Source organism: Pyrus communis, chromosome 8 (assembly GCF_963583255.1).
Source record: "Pyrus communis chromosome 8, drPyrComm1.1, whole genome shotgun sequence".
Classification (NCBI taxonomy): Eukaryota; Viridiplantae; Streptophyta; class Magnoliopsida; order Rosales; family Rosaceae; genus Pyrus; species Pyrus communis.
In genome coordinates this window covers 38,752-66,232 of record NC_084810.1, presented here as the reverse complement: position 1 = coordinate 66,232, position 27,481 = coordinate 38,752, and the positions used below count along the sequence as shown (strand labels likewise).

General features: G+C 36.6%; 1 protein-coding gene across 2 annotated transcripts; it reads left to right on the top strand.

Annotated features, from left to right (window-relative positions):
* The first annotated feature begins 13,998 nt into the window (after positions 1–13,998).
* On the top strand, positions 13,999–27,253 carry LOC137741686 (nibrin homolog). 2 transcript variants are annotated; one of them, XR_011069326.1, is made up of 14 exons: positions 13,999–14,304; positions 15,112–15,165; positions 15,367–15,631; positions 15,919–16,007; positions 17,602–17,732; positions 19,851–19,897; positions 20,004–20,112; positions 21,312–21,398; positions 23,857–24,022; positions 25,313–25,656; positions 26,124–26,185; positions 26,279–26,370; positions 26,468–26,558; positions 26,976–27,253. XR_011069326.1 is itself a non-coding variant. In XM_068481388.1 (14 exons), the coding sequence occupies exons 1-13, from the start codon at positions 14,268–14,270 to the stop codon at positions 26,520–26,522; spliced, it is 1,548 nt and encodes a 515-aa protein (XP_068337489.1). In that variant the 5' UTR covers positions 14,001–14,267; the 3' UTR covers positions 26,523–26,558; positions 26,976–27,253. The 2 variants fall into 2 exon arrangements, 1 of the variants encoding a protein (XP_068337489.1); XM_068481388.1 differs by having other exon boundaries at positions 14,001–14,304; positions 26,279–26,380.
* Positions 27,254–27,481: the final 228 nt, after the last annotated feature.

Below are 27,481 nucleotides of genomic sequence, written 5' to 3'. Positions count from 1 at the left end.
TTCACAAAATGTATTCAATAAATCATACTTTTCATGTATGCATTTCTACTAATAAAACATGCATTTTAGAAGGGGTTTACTCACATATACTTTGTTGTAGATGAGCTGTACGGAAAAGGAATAATGAAATCGCCTCTTGTAATTGCACCTAAGCATATAAAGAGTACAATTAACAAAACTATACTCAAACGATTTAATTTGGGAAAAAGGACGTAAAAAACAGGTCCAAAACGTCAAAATTACCCTAGGAAGGGTTCTGGACGAAACATCAAAAGTCAACGTTGACCGTTGGTCGATCAAAGTCAAAGTCAACTAGTCGGGTCGGTCAAACCGAGTCAAACTAGATTGGGCTTGGGTTCGGTTTAGGCTGAGGGCTTGGCCACTGGGTTGGGTTCTAAGGCCCAAGGGTTTAGGGTTTTGGGTGAATGGGCCGAAGACCCTGGTTCTCACGGCCCAAAGGTGTGGGTTCAAGGTTTCAAAAAGGGCTTAAAGCCCTGGGTTGTTTAAAAGGGGCTTGGGCTTGAAGTTTGGCCTAAAGGCTTTTGGGTTTTTAAAATAAATAAATAAAATTAAAAACTAAACGGGTTGGGCTACTGGGTTAAAACAACTAACGGGCCTAAGACCTTAGTCCTATACATGGACCAAAGGGCATTGGTTCAATTGGGTTGGGATGAGCCGGCCTAATGGCCTGGTCTCGACGGGAAACGAACGATGAAGCTTTCCTAGCTCCAGTCGATGACGACACTCCACCCTAGGCTACACAAAGGGTACCAAAAGGAAGTTAGAGATGAGATGAGGAGTTTTCTCACCTTCGATTCACTGTGGGATGACAGGCAGATCTTGCTTGAAAGGTCGCGAGTACGCTGAGGGATTTTCCCTGGGCTTCTGAGCTTCGCCGAGCTCCACCGAGGCTAGGGAGAGGGAAGGGAGGTCTTCGAGGGTGGTGATGATGCTGTATCGTCGTCGGGGTATCCCTAGGGTATGAATAGGTGTGGATTGGGAAGAAAGTCCGAGAGAGAGGGTTTGAGTGAGAGGAAGGGAGAGTTGAGCTGAGAGAGGGAAAATGTTGAAAGTGAGAGAGAAAGAGAAGTGTTGACTCGGGGGAGAAAAGATGAGAGAATTCAGTGCTTACCATGTGGCAAGCTGTGAGAGGATGAAGGGTTTGAGAGAATCCAAAAAGTGGATCCGGATAGGGTAAGAAATGAAGGACTAAATTGTAACTTTTATAAAATTTCAAGGATAATATGGAATGACAAATTAATAACGAAGGTGGGGTTTCACATCCTTTTCGGTCAAGGACTCGTTATAGAACTTAAGAAGTGATTAGATTCGACAAACTTCATAATTATATTCATTCACAGACTTAAAGTCTTAGAGACGCAAATGCTGCCAGTCATGTCTTGCTTCAAGCAAGAAAATATCCTTTTAGTGGTCAAAACGATCAGCCAAAGCGACTCAGAGTACTCGTGGATAAGTTTTCGGATGAAGATCGTGGCAATAGCTTTCTTAGCTTCACTAACCAGGTTGTCCTTCTTATCTTTAATGGCGGGACACAAATTCTTTGCGGTGAGGTGGAGCTTCATATCTTGGACCCACTTGAGGTGGTTTCTTCTATAGACCTCCAAAGTGCTAAAGTTGAGTTTGTTCAAATTCGACATGTTCCTATCACAAAATAAATGGACAAGATGTCATTAGTGTAATGGAGAAAAAAAAAACCAATCCATTCACATAGGAGTAGAACATTCAGGTTCTAATAGACATTTATTGGTTTAAATTTACATGAAAAAACTTCGGGTTTTCATGGGTGATGTTTTGAAGGAAAACTTTAGATTTTCAAACAAGACATGTTTCTAGAAACTTCAGGTTTCGAAATAATTATGAACTTCAAGTTCATATGTTCCTGTAGACAAACACAAACATATGTGGAAATATGCAACAAGAAAATATGCAAATAGAACTTCAGTTCTATAATGATAATTGAATTAATTATTTTTGGACTTAGGGCCAAATTTAAAATGTGGGTGAAAAAATTGCATAACCCAAATTATGAAGCTTAGGGCCTAAATATCATGGACCAAAGCCCACAGGTGGATTAAGTAAATTTGTACCGTGGTCTAGGTGGGCTTAGATAAACACGGGTTGATTAGGCCTCAAATAGAATTTGGGTTGCAAGCCTAGTAGCAGCAAACAAGTTGCAAGAACCGGGTCAAAGAAACAAAGGCCCAAATGGGCGCTGATCAAGTGTAGTGCGGTGCAGGTGCACCAATGCACCAGCTGCATGTGCATGCGAAACATGGATGCACCAACACGAGGCTGGGATTCGGTGCATCTCGGGCGCAAGGACACCGTAGCCCTCAAGCTGGTGTCAAGTGTTGGGCTGAGCCATGGTGTTGAGTTGCTTCAAGCGAGCCCAGTTAAAAAAAATATTTTTTTTTCACTAGCCGAGTAAGCCAGCCCAATATGGGCTTCGGGTTTGGCATAACACCCTAGCTTGTGCTGGGTAGCTTCACCGGAGAAGGAGATTGGCCTCACCGGTGTGGGCGGTTGAATTCTGAATTGAAAATCATGGTGCATGTCCGTGAGTTTGATGGGGAACAAATCCAAGTGACTGAGAAAAGGTTTCTTGATCGAGGGATTTAGAACCAAAGATTAAAAAACAAAAAATTTGAAAAAATTCTTCTGGAATTCTATGTAATCATCATCCAAGACGATGAAAGTAGCCTAAGAACACGACTTCAAGTTGTGGTTGCCCAGAAAAGAAGATGGCAAGGTCGTGGCTCATGACGGCGAGATGGGTTTTCTGGGTTTTGGGATGACGTCAGGAACGACATTGTTTTGGTTCATTCACGGGGTGGAGCTTCAAGCTCCACAAGGTTGGGTCGGGTCCTGGGTTTGAAGAACCCTAGAAGAATCATATTTTAATTTTTTTCAATTAGTTCAATGCATATGTATTCAAATAATTTAATGCATGGACAAATATTTGATGCAATTCGTGGCAATATCAAATTCACATAATTAAACAATTATGGATATAATGCATACACAATTTATATAGAATCTAAAATTCAAAAAATGTAAATTTGGGTCATGCATTATGGTGAATGTTCATGCTATCAGGGCTGCAAAATATTGAGATAAAAACAGTTGTTTTGGAAGACCCTAATTGCATGGTGATATTGGTGAATTGGTGAATTGGTTTGATGCAGAAAGCTTCCACGTCAGATTCCTAAGCGTAGTGGTAGGAGCATGTTGATAACGTATTGTGCCCTATACTTAACTGACAGGGGATGGGGGGTCGACGACACAAAGAGAATATAAAGAGAGATATGTGTTTGTAGGGTTGTGTAGAGGAATGTGTTATTCCCCTTACGCAGTGCCTTTATTTATAGTAATAAGAGAGACAAGAAATCCTTCTCCTCCAAGGAATACGAGTCCTAATAGGGAAGAATAACTAGAATCAAATCTAATATAGGATTTACACAATCATACTTAAAAAAGAAGTTTATAACATAGAGTAGTTTCTAATTGATTTACACAAAAATGTTAGTATAAAAATGTTAATATTTATATCGTCTCTAAATTATTATTTCAATTATTGGAAAGGCATGAAGACTTAAAACATTAAAATACGAAAATACATGTTAAATGTATCTATAATGGTGTTTAACTGTCAAAAAAAGAAAATCGTGGCAAAATTCTTTTTTAATTTCAAATTGTTAATAAAACATGTAGACCGGTTAAAAATGGGTAAAAACTTGGTGAGCGGTTATTGTGGATGCAAATTTTCGCCATTTTCTCCTTTGACGAAAATGCACCTACAAAATAATAACACTTAAGATTAAGGCCAAAAGCCTTATGCCCCCACGATGAATGAGGGGCTTTGGCTGAAGAATCTTTAATGCCAAAGTTAGAATTATGAAAAAAATGTGTTTAGAAGTTTATAGGTAGCCAATGCCTTCGCTTTTTAGTGGGATAATATGGCTATTTATAATGGAGTGGCCGATCTTATTTGGAGAATAGTGGCCAACCATTTCACATAATATCTTGTAATTAACATGACAATTAATCCTAAATTAAATAGGATAATTGGGAGTTACCTTTTGAATAAGGATTTGATGAAGAGTGATGAGAGAGATTTGAATAAATACCATTTTGATCACTTTTTGACTCTTCCTTGATTAAGCCGTTATTATCCGTTACACGCATGTGAATATCCCGATGCATCTCGAGGGTAATTTTGTCCTTTTCATCCAAAAGTCCACGTGTCACCTCCATAATTTTCTTGATTATTTTTTACTCCACAAATGCCCTCACACCTGTTGGACTACTCACAGGAAAGGGCATCAGGTGTAGAATTCTTTTCTTGCTTTAGAAAACACAAGATTGTTTCCTATTTTGATGTAGATTCCCACTTTAATTGGAAATTAGATCCTTCTAGGAAAGGAAATAAATTATTTCTAAAGTCTATGTAAGTCTACCTTAGGTAGATGAATAAATCAACTTCAGACACCAATTTATTCTACCCTACACAAAAGCTAATGCTAAAGGATATTTGTTCCCCCTCCTTTAGCAATCTTCTTCACTTGCTCGTGTAAAGGATCGTCTTTCGTTGCTTTCTTAGTCTTCATGTTGCACCAAGGTAAGAAAAAAATTAATTTTCCTTGTCTTATTAATTTTTAGGAGCCTTGGGGCTTGAAATTTGGCTCGCCGAGGGTCGAGGATGTTCAAAAAGTGGCTTAGATGGGCCACGACATTATTGTCGTGGGTGGCTTGGTACGACGGCGGCTCGGCGTGGGCCGAGGGTTGGCTGCAGCAGCGTGGGCCGCGGAGACAAGCTGGGGCTCGACTGGTATAGGCCAAGGGCTAGTTGGCTTGGGCCAATGTTGGTGGGCGCTGAAGGGCGAGGTCTGGGCTGTTTGGGCTCGGGCCTGTGCGAAGATAGAAGAATAAGGTGTGGAGGCCACTGCCCCCTTTCTGTTGGTTTTGGGTCGTCGGCCATTGCGCTGGCCCGTATAAGAGATGAAAGAGGGAGGTACGGGGGTGCCAACCTCCCCTTCAATTAGATTGGGCCGTGAGGCTTGTTGGGTCGAGAAAAAGAGAGAAATGGGAGTCAGCGCAGGCTGGGCTCCCTTGGTTGCTACCATTGCACCGTAGGGCCTATTGCACATTTTTTTTGTAGCCGTTTAACAATTCTTCCTTGCGTCTTTGTAGAATTTCTTTGAGCATGTCTTATTCAAGCCACAAAAGTGATGATGGTGTGCTGTCGTTGTATCATCAAGGCGGGTCTTTGAGTAAAGTGGGCTACTTTAAGGCTGCTTACTTCACAATTAATTTTGATGACTCGTTTAGAGATTTCCTTGAAGTATATAGGTATGTCATTCTGTCTAGAATACGTGTGAACGTGTTAAGAAGGGTAGCAATGGTGAGCCATGTAGTAAGGCTCGGAAAGCTATAAAGTTTCACTTCTACTACTTTGTGTTGGGATTTACTTTTCCCATGTAGCTTTCTTCTAGGAAGTGCTTTGCTCCATGAAGTGTGTTATCACTCAATGTTCTCCAAATGTAGTCCATGTGATGGTGGGGTTCCTTAATCTAAGCCAATTTTTTGACATGGATCTAATTGTCAACAAATTCTAGTACTTCTTTAACATAGGTTATATTGATGGAGTTGGGCAGATGAGATCCCACCATAGGCTCTTCAATCATTCGAGCAAGAGAGATCATGATTGGGCCAATGAGACTTTGGAGATAAGTGGAGAGTGGGAGTCTGATTCTTCCCCTAAGCTACTTGTTCCGACGATTTTCATCACTGGTAAGTAGACTGTTTGGTCTTTAGGCTACTTTGTGCTTTTGTTGAGCTGTCATCTAATTTGTTGATTATCCTTCTTTGTCTATGTAGATTCAGAATTTGGCTCAACTTCCAAGACTTCTCCAGATATAAAGAAGGTGCACGTTGCTTTAGGTATCCTCGTTGAGTACCTTGAGTAGCGTTGGCTGCTTAGTCTTTTTCGCCGATAGAAATGTTGGCTGCCTCCGAGAGAAAAGGTAAAGCGAATGAAGGCGGATGCATTGGCTCGTCCAATTTTTGTCATGGAACCTGCTATGAATGAAGGCAGAAAGAAAAGATCTTCCATACCTGCTCAAGAGATGCCAGTTGAGAAAAAACTAAAGGCTTCATCCTCTGCTCGTGAAGGTTCGCCCACTGCTGATAGGCTCATTATTGACTTGACTTCTTCCAAGGGGAATAAAGATGAGGTTGCTAGATCTAAGCCTGTGATGCTTGCCATGCTGAAGATAGCTAGTACAATTGCTGATAGGATTGCTCAATGTAGAGGTTCCATCATGCCTCAAGTGCCGAAGTCTGTGCCAATGGGAGCTGAGTTTGGTTCACCTTTGGAAAGGCTTGCTACTATAAAGAGCGATAAGGTGGACCTTGCTGCTAAAGTGGTGCCAAGGCCTACTACTCTTGTTGCTGAGACTAGTTCGCTTGCTGAGAAATAAGAGACTGTTCGCTTGGGCAATTGTGAGAAATGTACCAAGCCTGTTTCTGGAAAGGTTGCTGAGATCTATGTGCTTTCAAAAGAGACTTTTTGGGACCAAATCGAAGTTGATTTGGTCGGTCAAAAGATGGATTATCTCATGAAGTCCAAATTTTAGTTCAAATAGGAAACCTTTTACTTTCTGTTTTATCATTTAATTCTGTTTCCTAATTTTATTCTAAGACCTTTTCAAGGTAGGATTTTATTTTCTAGTAGTATAAATAAGACTTTTTAGCCATTAGAGAAAAGGGGGCATCAATTTGGAAAACGTACGTGGAAATTTAGCTAGGCTTTGATGCTTTGTATTTTCAATGTGTTTTCTATCATTTTTCTATTTCAATATGATTCCTTGTGTTTTATGATTGTTTGTAACTAGTTTTCATTTGCTAGGACGATGCCTTGAGCGTTAGCATGAATATTTAGTTTTTATTTAACTGCTTATGATATTATGCATGCATACTTTGAATTATTAATCACTGTGCTTAAACTATCTCTATATCTTAACGCTTAGCTACCATTAGGATGTTTAGATAAGTAATCAGATGCAATTCAGGCAGAATGCCACGGGGGAATTGAGTGTTGCTTCTTGTGATTAATAGTTGTAATTTCACCTAGGGCGAATGTCATGTCTTAAGGGTTGCATGGTTTTTCAAAGGGTTTTCACAAAACATAATGAGTCATACATGTTTATATTTGATCTGAATCCCACAGACGGATTGCATGTTTGATATACGTTCTAGCTTGAATGCCACAAGTAGAATATGCATAAGGAAAACTTAACCTTCAAAGTTGCATGGGTAATTCATAAGTAATTGGTAAATCTACATAAGATTGTTAAAGGGACGGCAGAACCCTAGGGTTTTATGATTTGGTTTTCAAAACGTTTTCCTTTGTCTTCTTTACTTTGCTAATTTATTTATTCATTTTTAATTAAATTCATTTTTATTATTTTTAAATTCAAAACCAACCTCTTCCAATCCTTATCAATGCAGAAAACGACGATTTTAGTAGCCGAATCTATGCTTATTGACCAAGAGGATAGAAGGCTGTTAAGAAGATGGCAACGACTATGGCAGCTGAGGCTTACTTTTCTGCTGAGAAGATCAAGAGGTTGGAGTGTGAGCTCGTCGCTTTGAATGGGTCCAATATCTCTGCCCCTAATTCTCTACAGCTTGAGACAGTTCACCAGGAGATCATTGACTTGAAGACTAGGCTTGACATCCAAGTTAAGTATGAAAGTGCAAAGAAGGAGATTGGCTGTTACATAACTCATATTCAAGATCTTGAGTGTGCTATTTCTAAGCTTCGTTTTGTTGTTTACGCAAAGGATGAAAAGTTGATTGCTGCTTATAATCAAGTGATTCACCTCAAGAAGATTGTTGATAGGTTTAAACCTCAAGTGTTGGAACTTTAAGGTGTGCTAAAAATCAATGAAGGTCTGAAGAATGATGTGGATGAGCTTCTGCATTTTTGTCTTCGTTTGCTCGAGGAGAACGACCAGTTAAAGGTGAGAACCAACAGTTGAAGTGTGAGAAGTTTGGACTCGAAGCTTCACTTGTTCAGAGTTAGGTTGATTGCTACAAGCTAGGTTATGTAGATCATCTATTTGGTAGGTTGTCTGGCTTTGAGTTTGCTGGGAAAAGCTTTGAGACTTTCTCTATTTCTCTGGAAGACTTGTATGCCTTTACGTTTGAGCCTTCCATTGGTGAAGTAGTCGGAGAAGTTGGTACCCAAGCTGGGGCAGCCGGGGGCGAAGTGCTGGATGATGTCGTTGCTAAGAGTGTAATAGCTACTGAAGGTGTGGCGATCGAGTAGTCGTGGGATGTCAAAGCTGCTGAAGAGTAGTCTTCTAGGTAACCTTTAGAATGCTTGTAGTGGCAGGGTGTGGAACCAATCTTGATCCTCGCCCTATAGAGTGGTGGCGAATATCTTGCACATGAGTGCGTCATTACTCCGATAAAGGATCATTGCACTTCAGTAATGCTTTAGGTGTTTTTCTGTGTCTTCTTCCCCTTTAAATGATGTGAAATATGACATGCTAAACTTGTATGGAGGCTCTGCCTGCTCGATCTTATTCGTGAATGGTGACCTGCTTATGTTGGTTATGTCTTGTCGTAGTGCCTCGTCAGTGACCTCGTTGCATTGGAAATCGTGCAATCGCTCGGTCATAAGCCTCTCTATTTCTTCTTGAATTTGCCTTTGTTGGGGGTAACAGAGCTCTCGACTATCCTCGGTCATGACTTGCTGGTCTAGGCTATTTTTCCATGTGTTCAGCTTGTCTATGCCGCGGCTGGGGTGCATGTGGTGCGTTCTTAGCATGTGAACGAATTTCTCGCAAGCTACCAGTTGAACTTGAGCCGGATTGAGTGATTGTTTCTCTCCGTTCGTCATGCTGCTTCCTCCGATGTGAGGTGAAAGATGCTTATTGCGGGTCTAGCCATGAATAAACATTTTGACTGAAAGGTTGCTTATGTTGATTATCAGAGTATAACCCCAACTGTGAGTGTATGCTCGTCCCTAGGCCTAGCCAAAAGTGCACACTCATTTGCGCTAAGATGAGTGTATACGTTATCTCGGGGGCCCAGTCAAGAGTGTACACTGCCCGACCATTCGGTTTGTGGTTGGTCAATGAGCTGCTTTCCAAGACTCTGCTAGAAAGGTTTGTCATTTGCCCTTGTCTTACTTCAGGACACCTGGTCTAGGGTGCGCTGCATCTCGGTACGCTACAAGAGCTGATTCACTAAGGTCGTTTGCTATGCGAAGGCACTTGTCAACTCTATGACTTACCAAGACAAGTGTTGTTCGCCATTTGGGTTGGAAAAGCTTGGACGGTATGCGTCTCCTTGAGTAGTGGAAGTGTAATAGACTCTGGGCCTGAGATTTGAGTTGGGATATGTCAAATTTGCAGAAAAATATGGTGAAAAAACTTCTGGTTCAATCGTCAATCTAGAAATCTAACAATTTGGGATGCTAGATGGGCCATGAGATAGATTGCGGGAACAAGTCGTATCACCGGCACAAGTCAGACCGTGGGTGTGGGCTGGGCACAGGAGCACATGGGTGTTGGGCTCCTTTTAGCACGATTTGGGCCTGCGGGTCTTGGGCTGTTGCGGCTGTAATTTAGGCCTGCTGTGATGCTTTCACAGGGGGTTTGGGTCTCGCCGTGAGCTACCACGGTGGCTGCTGCCGTGATGGCTACCGTCGGCATAGCCACGATGGTGCCTCGTGGAGGTGGTGCCGCTTCACTCGTTGTCGTGTTGAGCCTCGTGGATCGTCGTGGTGAGGTTATGCCTTGATCTCTATTACTTGGTCCAAATCCTTGAACGTATGATGTTTCGCTCATTGTGATTTCTGAATTTCTACTAGTCATTATACTTTTCTTTTACATTTATTCAAAGAACTTTATAAGAAATTCTAAGAATAAGAATGTACGAAAAATCTATGAATGAACAAGAAATGAGAAACTTTGAATGCGAGAGTCTTCTTTGAGCATGTAAATTAAGACTCTCAATGAAAGCACCAATTTGTGGATGCAAATTTCCGCCATCTTCTCATTTGACAAAAATGCACCTGCAAAATAATAACACCAAAGAATCTCAGATGCCAAAGTTAGAATTTTGAAAAGAATGTATTTAGGAGTTTGTGAGTAACCAATGCCGATCAACGGCTAATTATTAAAAATCACATTTTAATAGAAATCACATTTATAAAACCAAGTCATATCCACAAAGGATACTAAATACAAAATTAGGGTAATAACCATATCACATATATTAAAGTCACTTATTAACCAATGTAGGCCCACTGGACTTCACTTAGTCTCTAGTAGTACTAATTTTAGTATTTAAGAATGATTCGAGACATGTGACGAAAGTCAACTCTCTGTCAACGATGGGGTCTACAACCCTGTGTAATTCGATCTGGAACATCCGCGCATGGATTTCCGATCCGTAATTTTCGAAAAGTCTCATTAATCTTCTAGAACAATATCCTAAAATTTCGAAATGATCCAATGATCGAATCTCTGCTAATCGCTAATATTAAGAAGCGGTCAACGTTTGGTTTTTCAAACTTAGAAGTTCAATTTAGGAAGATCCGTACATCGGATTCCAGATCTGTAAGTTCTTAAGTTCCTCAAATATTGTGTACTATAATGCATTAAAGTTTGGTGATGATCCAACGGTCGGATTATCAATGGTTATAATGATCAAGTAGCTTCCGGTTTGGTAAATCGCCGCCAAGAACCCATCATATCCACCGTGTTGTTTTTTGCAAAATCAAGGCCAAATTTCATTGGTTTTTGAGTGGAAATGGAAGAGGGAAAGATGCTAGGTTGATTCCAAGGGGTGAGTAGCTTCAATTCACTAGAAAATCGTTGTGAAAGGCATCAGGAGTCATGGATTCCATCAAGTCGGGTCACGGGTTTAAGGGAAGAAACCGGGTGGACCGGTTCCCTTCTTTCTCATTCCTTCATTTCCTTCCCTCCTGATTCGCCTGCCTCTCCCTCATTTCCCTCATTTCTCTCCTCATCTCTCTATCTTAGTCACACACGTGGCACCAAATCAGTGCTCCAGCAAATCTGGAGCCTTCCAGATAATGGTCAAATAACCATTTCGCCCTTGTCTTTGCTCGTTTATATCTCATTCGTTATAGCTTCATTTGGCGAACAGTTTTTGCCTACACACTCGTGAGATCGAGCTCTATCCAAATATGTAAATAAAAGTGACAAAACATCTATGAATAAAAAACGTCATCGAAAAGTCCGTTTAGTTCATTAAGGGTGTTTTCGTTCTTTTACTTATCGAAAAGAAAACTATACGCCATAATTATAAACGCGTCGAAACTAAGAATACGAAATACATAATTTTAAATAGTGAAATTCGGGGATGGGATTTCATAGACGTGGTGCAGCAAAAAGGGTTTATCATGCATCTTGACTTTGAAACTCTCACTCCCTTAAATTATTGTAATAGTATAAACATGTGTGCCAATACCAATTGAAGATATTTTGTTTGTAGTGTGGAGTCAAGTCATGAAGAGAAAGTGAGAAGTTGATTTTGGCAAGGGTTGTTAAAGATCGAAGTACAACATATGCAAAAATCTAGTCTTTCATTTACAATGAGTTTTCATAATTTTTTTTTTTTGTAGGTGAGCAAGTAGTGTGGTTCACCATAATTTCTTCAAATATTAATTTCTCAAATTCTTATGGAGGGATTGCCAAACTGAGGCTGTACAAATTCCCAATTTTGACACCATATTTTAGAGCCAATTTGATTCTAGCCAGCCTTGAAGTCAATAGACGAAAATATCTCTACAAGTAACATGTTTTAAGGGCAAAATAGATGGAAAGTAACAAAAGTAACACAAGTGGTAGATTTGAACAGTTAAGAGAGTTCAAGTGGTAAAACATAAGAATAAAAAATTTAAGTGGTATTATCGCATATTCTTACAAGTTTAGAATGTACTTCATCCAAAAGACTTCAATATAATTTATGCAATTTTTCTACAAAAACAAAAGTGAGAGTATAGGAGTTTTAAAGTCAGAGCAAAATAACTCGGTTGAGTGAGCTGAATTCCTTCCTCTAAGGCCATCTCCAATGGATCAGACCATAGGGGCATAGGCCATATTTTAGCCCGAATTGAGACAAAATCTAACTCCAATGGAGGTTTGGGGGGGGGGGGGAAAAGGGACCCACCACGCCAAGTTTCAGCCATTTGGCCATCGGGCAGAGTATTGTTAGCTAGCTAGCCAGCTCGTTTGTTGGGCCCAGTTTGTTGGAAATATTTTATTTTATTTTTAATTTTTAGGACGAAATTAGAAAAAAAAAATTAAAAAATTCTATTTTTTTCCTATAAATACCTAAGCCATTTATACACTATTCTCACATCATTTTCACCATTCCATACTATCTTACCTCATGTTATTTCAATTATTCACATTTTTTTTACCAAAGCCATTTTAAAAACAAACTTAATACAATTGTTGAATTCATGTCTAAGCTGTTGTAGTTTTAATATGGTAATTTAGTTCAATTAACCAATAAGTTAAAGAACAAACTTAAAAATAATAAATTATTGAGGGGCAAAAAAAAAAATATATCCCATTTCGGTTGGAGATAGTATGTAAATATAACCTGTCATTGTTTATTTAAAAATAATTTTTTGAAGGGCTATAATTTTGAACGAGACTATGTTTAGCCCTTTTGGTTTAACACATTTCCAATGAAGAGGGCTAAAGGTTTAAAAACCAACAAATAGCCCAAAAACTCATTTCTAACGGCTAAGCTATAATTCTATAAAGCACCTAGTCATTATTAGGGCATCATGTTGGCCTAATGTAACTTCATCTTAGCCATTTTATTGAGACCTAGCTCCTCACAATAATTGAACTAATAAATTAGAGGGGCTACATTTAGCCTCTTCAATTGAAGAAGTTATATAAATATGTCTTGACACTGTTTATTTAATAATAGGGTTAATCTCAGTTCATTACGTTAAATTTTTTTAATTTTCAACATTTGGTACATGAAGTTTTTTTCATCTTAGAATAGTACATAAAGTTATAATTTTGGGATACTTTCGTACATTTGTTAAGATTGCTATTAAATGTATCCCATTCCCATACATCTGTTAAGATTGCTATTAAATTTGTTGTTAACTGATGACGTGACATCTATATGGATAATGACTAGGCGTCACATGGATATTAAAAAAACAAAATAAAATAAAATAATTAATTAAAAAAAAACTAAATTTTTTTTAAAAAGTACAGAAAAAAAAAAAAAAAAATTCAACACTTCAAGCTCTCCCTCGACGACGCCGACTCCACCCCCTACAATTGGCTTGGGGTCACCGCCATCAGTGTTAAGGTCATTGAAGGGCTTCCTCGCTCGGTGGAACTCGATACGCCTCTGAAGTGGATTCGACGCGGTTTCCGATTCGGGCATTAAATCCGCAAAGCCCTCCGATTGGATTTGGAGCTCAGCCGTTTGCACCAAAGCGTCGGCCATTTCCGGAGCCCAAAAAGTTGCGATTTTGCAGAGAAAGTTTCTATTTTTGTTCTATGCGTATTGAATTTCTCTCTCTGGAATTAGAAATTAGGGTTCTAATGGCAGAAATGTTTGTGGGGATTTGGGAGAAGTAGAGAGCTTTTTGAAGGCTTCTGCGAAAGAGAAGAGGCAATGGAGGCGATAGAGGCAATGGATGAGTCGGAATTGGGTGGGCGCAGAAGAAATAATGGAGGGAGGGTCGGGTGGGAGCGGCATGTGAGGTGAGGTAGAAGACGATGCCCTGATTTTTTTATTTTATTTTTTAAAATTTTATTAATTTATCAAATTTTAAATATTTAGATGGCCTATATTGACGTGACGATCAGTTATTGTCCACTTAGTTGATATGTCATCAATTAGTGACTGATTTAACAGTAATCTGAAAATGTTTCAAAATTACAATTTTAGGTACTACTTTAGAATCAAATGAACTTTATATACCAAATGTTGAAAATCAAAAAGTTTCGTGGCAGTAAACTGAGATCTTCCCTTAATAATAATATAATTCTGGATCGGGCTAGTTAGATCGGTTGGAGATAAGCCCAATAACTACAAACGAAAACCTCCAGAGGGCACAAGGGGTGCATTTGCTCAACAGGTCGTTAATACCTTTCTCAGTATAAGGCAGGCACCGGCAATCCATCGGTCATCTCCCGTAAATTCGAAATAATTCGAGAACCATGGTTTGGGGTTTCTTCCCTACCGACTCTCTCTCAGGTAACATCTCTCTCTATTTTAGTTTTCTTTTTTGCCCCGCTTATCCAGGAAATTTGAATTTGCATTTTCGATTAGAACAAATTTGTTCAAAATACTTATCAGAAATCATATAGTTCAATTTCGTAATTGTGAATGCATGTGATTTTTTTTTATTCTTATAAAACTTTGAAAACTCATTGGGTATTGAACTTGTAGAAACTGTTTTTGTTGAGTAACAACTTTCTTTTATTGGAGAGCCCCTTGAGTTTTGAAAACTTATTGAAAACAAGATGTTTTTGAGTCACTTTTAAGATTTTTGTTTCTAGAAAACTGGTCTTACCAATCAACAATTTTTCTTAATCTTTTGACTAAGAGTGAAGAGAAATCTGAGAGATTGGAGAGAAGAATTGGAAAAAAAAGATATTATTGTCTACTGATATGTGTTGAAACTTGAAAGAATACACAGAGAAGAGGTTCTGATATTTATACCAGAATCATAATAATGATTAGATAACTAATCACCTCATTATAATATATTAATTATAGACTAATCATAACTAATCTGGACCCTGTTACAACAATGATTAGCTGGCAAATACGATTATTAATTTTCAGTTTTTCACAGTATGAGCACATGTGTCTGTATCTCTTGTAGCTTCTATAGTTGTGAATGTGGATTGTGGAGTAGAAGTCATCACTGAAAAATGTGTATTTAGATATCTGTAACCTTTCCCTCCTCAATGCTTTAGGTTCTTGTAAATCTCTATCTTTTGAATATCTTGATAAGGATTCAGTTCACATCAATATCTAACTGGCGTAGTCTGGCAGGTGAAGATAAATACTATATCTTTGCAAGGGGGACGTACAAAGTGGGTCGGAAAGGTATGCCAGAATTAGCTGAAATTTTTTGTGCACCAGTTCCGTGAAATTCTTTTTGTTGGATAAACTAGTTTCTCACCCTCGTCTAATTTCCTCTATGACATGCCCACTTGTCCAGTTCTAATAATGATTATAGTACTAAATTGTTTATATTTTCGTTGTGTCCCCAGGTATTAAATCATCTAACTTTATGTAACATTGTAGGTTGTGATGTAAATATCACTAAAGATAAAGGAGTTTCTCGGGTTCATGCAGAAATAGTTGTTGATGCAATGATTGCCCCTCTTCCCCTGCAAACAAAATCTTCTATATTATCTTCCAAAGTTCGAATTAGAGATTGCTCAAAATATGGAACATATATTAACAAGAACCTTACATCAATGGAAAAGATTCATGAGTTACCCAATAGAGAAACATCGTTAAGGCAAGGAGACTTGGTTTCATTTGGAACTGGCAATGCAATCTACAGGTAATTTAACTGTTTATTTTTAGTTTACTTTCTGCATGTGTCACATTAATGAATAAAGCTGTTTCAGATTTTATATTATAATATGATAGTATCTTTCACAACTCACTTGGTTATGTTTTTTAAATCAAATTCTAACTGCTGAAGGACGATACCTGATACAGCTATGTCTGTTGATAATGAACGCTATTAAATAAGGATTACACTGCACCGGTTATATATATGTATATATATATATATTTTTTTTTTAGCATTGATATGCTTATATCTCGTAATTACATATCTAGCAGATTTTCCTTTGTTCCACTCATTTTCTTTGCGTGCTGCTCGGAACCAACCCAAGTGAATCACCCCCTTGAAGATAAACTTTCATCAATTGGTTAGTGATTCATGAGATACTTACTATTTACGTGAAATTTCCAGGCCCATATGCTGTTATGTTTCCTTGTCATATTTCATCTGCAAATGTCTCTAGGTTGTTTCACGTGTGCTTTCTGACAACAACAGTTAAATGTTAATGTAGAAAGTATATGTTAACATAGAAAATAGGGGTCGGGCTCTTATAATTCATTGTATTCAGATGCTTGTGCTTTTAATAATTAAGCCCGATTCTTATAGACATTGGTTTACTTTTATTACTGTTTTTGAAAAATTAATCAGATAGAATATCAGCCTCGCCCTATTATTGTGGAGGATAGGAAATTGTGATTATTATATAAAATAAATAGTGGTAAGACAGAAAGTGATCCAGCAGTGCACTAAAATAAAAGCACTCATAAAAATAGACTCCAGTAACCTGAAAACAAACGTCAAAGGAACAAAATTGCCAAAATAATGAAGGAAGAAACAACAGCTTAGAAATTAGAAGAAACTGAGGCAACAATTTGGTTTTATCCCTTAAGTAATATGCTGCACTAAATTAAAAAAGTTAAGTCGCTCCTGTCTGACCAATCCATCCAAGAATATCAGTCACATTTTATCTAATACAAGACCGTTGTCTTCTTACCGGTTACCTATCTGAAAAAGTTTATTCTGCAGTCTCAAAGAAACAGAAAACTAAGAACTAAGTGATTGGCTTTTCTGTGAAGGGCCTCACAAGTATTCATTCTTTCAGAAACTACCATTCGAGCTAGAAATTGTTGTTTGTTTATCCCTTCCATATCACTAACAATGGCTTGAAAGACAATATAATCATCAATTAATATGCAGAAAGAGACTTACCAGACTTAAAAATTCACTAGACCTTCTGTCTAATATCAAGAAAGTAAGGGATGTACTTTCAATAAAAGAGCGGAGAGAAGACAGCTCCTCAATCTCAACACTACTCAAATTTTCTCTGAAAAGATTCAACCCCGATGATGAAAAGTAAGTTATAGACATTAGATATGTTGTTTATGGAAGTCCTATAAAGAAACATTGAAGAAGTAATCCCCTCCCTTCCCCTGTCCAGATATTTGTTCCTAAAACTGATCCTCTTTGCATTTCCCAAAATGATACAAGGTTGGAAGAGAACATAACAAGATCCTGAGAAGTGTGTCTCCTTGGACATTTGTCCGAACCAACCACTGCTTTGGTTCCTGCTAAGATTTCAAGGACTACTATACATTACAGTATTTTGATGATTGGTTAGGAGGAGGAGAAAATGGGAAGAGAGGGGGGGGGGGGGGTGGTTATGTTCTCCGCAAAAACTTCTTGTGTGCTTAGTGGTGGGTGTGCTTTTTGGGGTTGGAGTGGTGATTTGTTGAAACTTGAAAGTCTAATGAAACACATTTAAAGGTCTATTCCATGATGCATTTTGATGTTATGTTGGAGTGGAATAGGAGAGCTTCCAATATCTTTACACGAATTTCTTCCTTTATTTGCTTTCCTCATGGTTTTTTGGTTAGCAGCATTTGAATCTAACTGAGTGATATGTGCTTGTCTAATTACTAGAGTGATGTTGTGATGGTTGCTAACTATTATGCTTTCATTAGGTGCTCATGTCACTTATCATCTAAATCAGGAGTGCACACATGTCCTTGTTGACCAACTCATGCCAGTGAAAGAAGATATAGTGGATGCTATTGTGGCAAAGAAACCTATTGTTCTTGGTAGTTGGGTTGAGGTGGGCCAATGTTCAGATCATTCATTGCTATTCTTGAGTGAATTGTGCTTCAAATTATTGAGTATAAATATTTTTTAAAGGAGAAATTAGGTTCTCATCCTTCCTTTTGCTACTCCATTGATTAAAACTGTATTCCTTTTCAATTTTTGATCAAGGTCCTTGGTATTAATAACATCATTAATTATTTCAATAATAAAATATTTTTTATTTCTAAATATATTCATTTAATGTTAAAACTGTTACAATTAGTATATTTATATTTATGGCTAAATTTTTTATCATATATTTTTATTTTTAGTTTGTACCCATTTTTAATTTGCAACCCTTTTTTAATTTGTACCATTTTTTCTTTTTAGTTTTAATTTGTACCCATATTCTTTTTAGTTTTACTTTTTGTGCCCATATTTTATAAAGTTTTATTTGTATTTGTACCCATATTTTTTTTTATTTATATGTACCCATTTTTAATTTTGCTAAATGTACCCATGCTAATTATATGTACCATTCATGTAATTTTTTTTAAAATTTTTAATCTTAAAATGTACTCATTCTTAAATATACCAATTTGTTATATGTAAAATGTACCCTTTTTTTTTTTTATATAAAATTTATTCAATTTTTTTCCTAATCCATTTTTAAACTTATATGGGTACATTCTTTTTTCTTTGATTTGAGAATGTATCCATGTTAAGTTTAATTGAAGAAATTTACTAATTTTATTAAGCCTAATATCTTTTTTTATTTTTTTATTTTTGTTATTTTGAAGAATGTACCCATGTTTTGATACAATAATTTTTTGGTTAATTTTGATTGATGTACCCATGTTTATACACACACACACACACACACACACACACAATAGTATATTTATATTTTTAATCCCACAAATTATGGTTTTTTATTGAAAATCTCATTAATATAAACAACTATAAATTTCAATTTTTAATTTAAACAATATAGTAACGTACATAGAAATAAATTATCACATTAATTTCAGGGACTTGGATCAAAAATTGAAAACCAACAAGGTTTCAGTCAAAGAATATTTATAGCTAGGGACTGCATCCAAAGTCTCCCTTTTTAAAATCTTTGACTGGTCTCTTGTGATAAACGTGTATTATAATGGCTTGGTAGCACTTGCTTTGACTTCTGTGTTTCATCTATTATCATATTTGTGGTGCTTACAAAAGTTTAAATGAGAAAAGCGGAATGAAGACAATATAATGGGGGTCTGTGCCTCACTTACTCAATTACGTAATCTTATTCAATGAGATATCCCTGTTGCATAACATAATAATCAAAGCTTCTATTAACAAAGGGGACCTTGTAACTGTCGCCTTGCTTAAGATATGCTTTTAGGAAATAAGACTCATTTTAGTCTTAATTACTGTGATCTAGAAAATTGTGATACAAAATGTTGGGGCCTCTTTATGCTTTGAGGATGAATCAAATATAATAGATCTTAAGGGTGATGAGACTAGTCACTTTCCTATTGTATAAGTGATGGATTAAGACAGTGAAGGGGATTGTATATGGCACAAATTATTCCCGACTAACTCTCAGTGTTGTGAAAGGAAATGGAAGTATGATTGTACGTGGATGCATATGCTTTTGCGAACTTCTTGTCAGCTCTTGTATTTTTATTGTTTGTTTTGCAATATAAACTTGTTTCTTCTTAAAAAAATTGAAAATTTGATTACACATTGACTTCATTGAACTTCAACTTCGTTGCAGTTTGTGTTTGATTTCCTTACCATTACTTCTTGTTTATACGTTGCTTGATGCGAATTTGACTCAAAGATCTTTCTTTAAATAGCCAGCATGTTTCCATCTGTTGTGTTTGTAGAGTTCTTCCTGTACTTTTTTTTCTTTCTTTTATGTTTTGAATATATTATCCCACATTGTTGGCATTTTCGAAATGAGCACTGGTATCAGAACATCATCTAAAAGTACTAATTTTCTTAAGTGGAAATTCACACATATAATATAATAGTATAATACATTTTTTTTTTTTTGTTACCTAAACCTAGAACTATTTAGAACTAAGTTGATGGGAAATTCTTCATAGCATAGTTTATTCCTGTTTTCTATTATTGCTGATTGCTGCTGTTTTTTTAGTTTCTTGCAGAAAAAAACATTCGCAATGAGCTTCCTGGGTGTGAATCGTGAGTGTTAATTATGATCTAGTTTTGGATTTAACTTCATTGAGTTCCTTGTAGATTAGCAATGGTTGTTCTGATAAAAGTATGCTTTCATCTATCCCGTAATCAGCTTTGCTCCAACACTAACAGTGGAAGGAGTATCAGTCAAACTTACAGATCCGAAAACTCGTGAAAACTGTTTAGAAGGATACACGTTTTTGTTGGACTCCAAACCTGTGGTAAAAGTTTTGACTCCCATAATTTTTTTAGAATATTCAATTTTATTTTACCTTTGCTGAAATCTAACAAGTTTAACTTTTATTAGTGGTTCGAAATGCATGAAGTTTCATCACTTTTTATATTAGAGAAATTTTTTAAATGTTCACAACTGTGCATTCAGCTGTTGACAAACTGATAACCAAACACAGATTATCATGCAGACTCCACACTGAAAGTTTTATTGCTACAGTATGATTTGTAGAAGTTGTAAATTGTTTCATGCAGATTTAATGAATTTTTTGTTGCTCTCTCCAATCCATATATTCATTTTGGGTGAAGTCCAACGACATCCCCTAAGATTGACTTATTTCGCTCAGACCCCTAAAGTTTCATTAATTCCGTTAATACCCTATATTGTTCACACCGCTTAATTCTTACTAACAGTCAAAGGGCACGAGAGTCATTATAGTTAAAAAAATTAAATAAGAAACCCATGTTCTCTAAACCTAAACCTGAATTCAGTAGTCGATAAATAAAATTGAAAGATTGAAGGCAGTAGGCACCTGCAATGGAGGTGTTGAAATGACAAATAAATGCATCCCTGGACACCTAAAAGCAAGAAAGGAAGAGGAGGTACATGGTCTTTTACTTGAAACGGCTGTGATCTATTGCGTTATGTCAGTGGCGGACACTGGAGACTGACAAAGGACGGTTGAACAGAATAACATGCACTGGGTGAGGTGATGAGGACAGAGAGCCTGAGCGGTGTCCAACTCAGGACTTTTGAGTTAAATTTACTTTTTTGCATTTTTTCTTACAGAGTTGATTTAGTATTTTCAGATTTCATCCAGAGTTCATTTTTTTGTTTTAAGGAAATGATTTTTGTTAGGAACAGAAAAATTCTTGCTTAATTATGTTCTGGTGGGGTTAAATTTTTCCTTTTGTCTTTCAAATTTAGTTAAAAAGCATATTCTGTTAATAATCATCATCAGCAGAGGTTGTCATGTCATCAGTAATTGTGTCATCAGCATTACTGAAACCTGAGGGGTGTGAGTAGAATAACCTGTGCGGGGGTCTACATGAACTTCACCCATTTATGTCTTACAGTACTTTTGTGCTTTTACAAAATAAATCCATATTTGAAATCTCAATTCTCGTGTGTAGAGTAAATTGAAATGATTGCACAATATGCTAATCTATATATTTTGTGCTTTTACAGTATAAATTCATGGATCGCTTGTGGTCCTTACTGGAAGTGAGTGGTGCAAAGATACTTTCCATTGATGGGTTTAATTTGAAGAGCCAAGTATGATTCTCTGTTTTACAATATCGCTACATTTTTGCACGAACATTTTTTTAAGTTCCCTTTGCAAATTATGATGTCTGCTTTAGTGATATATTTTTTTTACTTTGTCTGTATTTAAAGTTCTTATATAAGAAAAATTATCTCTATATAGTAACATTACCATTTTTTTTCCATGTTTTTATTATCATTTGTGTGTTATTAGCTGGTTGACTCTTGATTTACTTTGATGTGTGGAAAATGTGATATTTGGACTCCTCAGTTTAAATTTTTTTTGCACAAAACGAGATTTTTTAGTTTTTATTTTGTTCAAATAAAATTGACAAGAGAATTCTACACTTTGAAAGATTATGGATATGTATGTGGTGTTTCCCGATTTTTATCAGCTAAAATACACTGGTTTTTTTTGTTGTTGGGATATTTGCTGTTTTGGTGAGAGAGGAACGCCAAAATAATGAAATATTCAAGAAAAGGCTAGGGTCACATCTTTATGTGAAAGAGTGAGGTGTTGGCTTCTTTATAGGCTTCTGTATCTGTTCTTTTTACAGATGTTCGTTTACTTTCTTAATTTGGATAGGGGGCAGCTGTAAGTTGTTCCTATGATCCTTTCTAGTTAGAGAGATGACTGCCATTTGTTTTCCTGGATGTAATAGGTTTAGCTTTTTAGAGTGATGTAGTACAAGATATGGGTCAATTCTAACGAAGAAGTATAAAGAAAATAAAATGTTTCAAATTCTAAATAACAAGAATTAGAGTTGAGAAATATTGGATTCAATCGATATGGAAACATAATAGGCATCGAGAAATATTGGATTCAATCGATATGGTATACCATGAGCTCGTCATGTTCTAAGGCCATCTGAACTCATTTAGGCTTCCAAAACACAGTTTAATGGTTTGTAATAAAAATCGGATCTTTACATCTGATTAATGTTTAATTAAGGTTGTTTTAATTCCTAGAGTCCTTTAAGTTGTTCCAAGCGGTTGCAATCTTTTATTTAAGTCGTTGGATGTAACAATTGTATTCATTCAATCATTAATCAATGGTTAACCTTTGGGGTTTCTCTCAATTTTCGGGTGGACTCCAGACTTTGTTCTACTAGGGATTATGTTGGTAACCCTTTGATTGCTTCATGCTGCGTCATAGAGCTTGGGCCAGATTGTGGAGCTCTTGTGGTTAAGGGTTTAGGGTTCGTAACACTTGATATTCAATTGCAATTGGATAACACTACACACTATCCAATATGTAGAAAAACACAAATATTAATGTTATTAGTTCACCACAGGACCTCGATATATAAGTTTTATGCTATGAACCACTTTACCATATGGGCTTAGGAATCCGTATATATTCAAAAGCAATTTGTGGTGGGTTGTCAGAGGAGTTGGCTTTGACAAATATCTGATAAATAGAAAGGGATTTGTGGTGGTAGTATGGATTAATAAGTTAATTTATTAGGAAAAGTTGAGGGAGACAAGAGGAGAGAACAAAAAAATATCACAAAGCTTTTGTAGTTACATACATTTAGAAGTGTGTGTGTGAAAATCCAACAAATTGTATTATTACACTTGTTTACCGAACTGTGTTCCCGTCACACTAAACAACGGTTTTTACTTGAAAAAGAAAAAATCTCAACATTACCATTGTGATTAACCGAGCACTACACCTAACCTCACCAGCATATTTCCCAACCTTATCAAAAAATATCACAAAGCTTGACAAATATAAAAAACATCAGTACATCTAGAAGTGAACCATGAAATTGAAAGAATTGTTTCATAGAGAGATAACGGAAGATTTTCAGTGTAGTTTTAGTTTTAGGCTTGAAGAAACAGGAGGACACATTGGCACGAGTCCGGCAAGTACTAGCCAAGGCCCAATGGATTAATAAGTTGATTTATTAGGACAAGTTGAGGGAGACAAGAGGAGAGAACAAAAAAATATCACAAACTGATTAATCCATTGGGCCACAGGGCACGTACTAATCACTTGTATTATGACACTTGGTGTACTACTGAAACAGTGTTCAAATCCAGAGAGTGAGTGTCATCTTCTCTGGATAAAATTCATGTAGCTGTATGGTGAGTTTGGTTGCTTACAGTTCTTTCAACATTGACTGCCATATAACAGTTCATATTCAATTTTCAAATTTTGAGTGACTCATCTGCTTTGGTCTGTATGAAAGATTTAAAATATTAACCAGTTTTCAGTGTTTATCTGTTGCTTTCTGTATTCATGTCATTTTGGCCAAGGTAATAAAGCTCATGCTTCCTATGTACTTAGGCTTATAATTTATGGCATCATTTTATTGGCGTTTAAAATCTTGAAGATTAACTCTTCATCCTTCTTTACAAATAATGCCTTAAACCCAATTTTGTCATATGGAGCATGGCTTGTGTGATATTACATTTTGGCTTTTTTTTTTTTTTCTGAATCTTTTTAATGTATATTTTCTTTCAGAGCTCAGTTTGTGGAGAAAATGATCGTGTTGTATGTGTTATCCCAGAACGATTATCAGATGCTGGGTTCAATAAGCTTGGTTCACTTTTAAGAGTGAATGAGATTGGGTTAATATGTGCCATTTTAAATGGACGGTTGGATACATCCATGTTAAAGTCACCTTGTGGTAAGTATTCTTTTTATCTGTTTGATAAATGTGCCCAACTGATTGACTCAAATAGTACTATGCATTGTGTTATTTGTACTTATGAAAGATTTACTTACATCGTCGTAGTGGATTGGTTGCTCTGCCTAACTGTGACAAGGACAAAAGATATTGGGAGATTATGAATCTGTAATTGTTTAGATTATGCACTGTCTAGTTATTTATATTAACAAATAAACATATAGATCCTCTATCTTTAATAGATAGCAATCTTGCTTGACGAAAATGAGCGTTTACTTCCATTCAATTTCTATTGAAGTGATAAGAGAAATAGGAGTTTCAATTGGGGATGCACTCTGGCTCATAAGGCCACTAGTCTTTCCCCTTGAGATTGTACTCTCTTTCAACATAAATCTGAAATAACACTTCTGAAATCAAAACTCCAGCTCAAAGGGTACAGATATGCAGCTAATACACCTAGTTGTGTTATTTTCAGACTTAATTCACTAGCCTTGCCCCATGTGACCAAATTCTCTTTTGACATAGTGAAATAATATAGTGACTAAAGATGATCAGATTGGTTTAAGAACAGAGATTACATTCCCTCCACAAGTAATGTCTACTGTCACAAAAGATGATTCGACAATGCAATGACACCCTTTAACAGTTCTGACAGTTTGGACTGAGTAGCTAGACATTTATGAAGCTTGGCCTTCTGGAAGAAATATTTTGCACCGAAGTTTCAAAGTCATATATCTTAATTAAGCCTTTTTCTTTTGAGTTCTAAGTACGTTTCTGAAGCGATTTTGGTGTAGAAAAGTTTGTAGTCTTTCTGAAATAGCTGTGCCCATTATGCCTTCAATCATATGGATCAAGAGACATGCAGTTTCCTTAACTACAAAGGTTTAATGGGTATTTATATATGTGGCTTGTGCTGTTTCTAGAAACAAGTGAAACCTTTATCTGTTCCAAGAGAATGCCACTAACACTTTGAGTGTCAATAATATTTTAAGGTCTAATATCTTTCATTTTAACTTGAAATCCTTCTAGATTACCTAGCTCTCACCTTATATGTAGCAGATAATGTCACTAAAATAAAATTACTTGGCCACTTTTCTCTAATGTCACTAAAATAAAATTACTTGGCCACTTTTCTCTTTCCTGTGAGTACTCTTTGTATGACCTCTACACTATTTCTATTTTCATTGAAGTGCGAGAATATTATCTATTAGTGAGATGCAAGTACGTGGGTGTGTGTGTGTGTGTGTGTGTTCTGCAAGGCAGTGTACCTGAATCTTTGTTGTTTTGCAGTAGTTGTATCATCTTCATGCTCCACAGATGAAACTGTGGTAGCTGATTCTGATGCAGAAGAAATGGCCACTTCAGTTCTGGCAACTTCATCTGTTGGGACCAAAGGAGTTATTGAAACTGTACCCCATGAAATCTGCATGAGTTATGCAGCTATCAAATCTGAGGATAACTATGTCATGAGCTCTAGACGAAGTAGTGACATGAGGGGCAAGCTTGACGAGTCTGAAAGTGGAATTGCAGATATTATTTATAGCCAAGATTTGATTGTGCGAAGTACAAGCCTACCTTGTGCCATTATTACTACTGCAAACAACAGAGTTGTAAATTTCAAACGCTTCAGAAAGGTAATGCTCTAATCTTTCTCAGTTCCATATGGTTATTGGGTAATGGGTAGTGATATGAGCCAAACCCTTTAGTTCATACATTGGCATGTCAAGAGATGGTGCATTATCAACTTCTGAATAAACCTGGTGTATGTTGAGGTTTCAATCTGTGCTAGTCTTTTAATTTTATATTTTGGCTTGTCGAGACAAAATACATCTTTAGATCCTGTCCAGTTTGGGATTTTACTGATTTATGCAGCAGTTAAATCAATCCCATATATTAGATAAGCCTATTAGTGTTTGGCTTATATACGAAAAAGGTTGTCCAAGGTTCTTTTTGCATGTTATGGGAAAAAGGATTATGCACTCTATGTTTACTGTGTGTTTTTTAAGTACACCGATTTATAACAGAAATGAATACAATTGTCTTGATATTTTGGATTTTGAAAGACCCTATGTTCTATCACCACTCCAAATTGGAATTACAGACAAATACTCGATCCGGGAATAGCTTCAGCAGACTTATTCCATTCTTGAAGTCCCCATATAAGTAAGATCCATTTTATCAAGCCTGTCCAACTAGTTTATGATGTTTAGAGTATCATCAGGTTACCCTTATCTTTTCTTTGTTTCTTGATGATAGAGATTCTGACTATGGGAGTGAGGAAATGGTAGAGTCTGTGAAAGAAGAGAAAAGGAGAAAGCAAATGGAAGCCATTTCTGAAGAGTTATTCAGTAATGAAGTGTATCTCTCTCTCTCTCTCTCTCTCTCTCTCTCCACCCAACAGAAGAGGATATGCCTGAGAACTTACCATCTGTTTCAATGATATAGGGGTCGTCATCGCGGTGTAGCTGGTTCTCTTCGTGGGATTCTTACTCATGGTTAACAATGGTGAACTCCTCGCTCGAAAGAGAGCAGAAAGGTAAAATGTTATCTTGAATTGCTAAATAGGTGTATGTATGCATTGTGTCTATATGCGCACATTTTAGGCAAGATTAATTGATTTTTGGTGAGTTTTACAATTTTAAATAACTTATGGGATTTGTTTTTTGCAATTCAGCCGGTAGATTTAATGCACTAATCATGCACAAATTTGAAGCCCAACCCATTTGATATTGGCTGCAATTCTATTTAAACTTGTTTAGTTGTTGACTAAAATTGCTATATCTAATATGATGCTGATTATCTTGAATCAATTTATTTATGGTAAAATTCTGAGAGGGCAGTGTGACAACATAGCATGTTATATTATGAAGAGAAAAAATGTTAGTAGATTGGAAGCGATCTTAGAGACTGTAACGGTCTACAGTCTACTTAGAAAAAAATTGGAATACTGCAGGAAAAGCTATCACAGCAGCAAACCACACAACTAAATGCATGCTGGAGTCATAGGTAGTTCTCCCAAGCAATGTACAATTATAAATGAGGACCAGCAGGCAAGTTTGATCTGGCCAACGGTCATTGGCGCTTTTATTCACTTTCTGGTATATACTTTACTGATATCAAAATTGATATCCTGAAATGGATGTGCATGTAGATTATATGACTACACGAGAAAAGAATACTATACCATTGTGCTCTTTTTGTTCCTGCAACGTGATTTGTTTGAACTTTTAAGATATTTGTTTTTGTTGAGGAAATGTGCTTTGATGTGAGAGTATGTTTCAGGTGGATTTATGATTTACAAAATAAAATTTATGGATTTTTACTAGACTGGTAGGTGAAATTGTAACAGCAGTACATAGTGCAATAGGTTGTTGCCCGTTCCCTGCCACTACAACATAAACCCTGACACACCAAGGGAATGTACTTTCGAAACAATTTATAAGGTGTACTTATGAATAG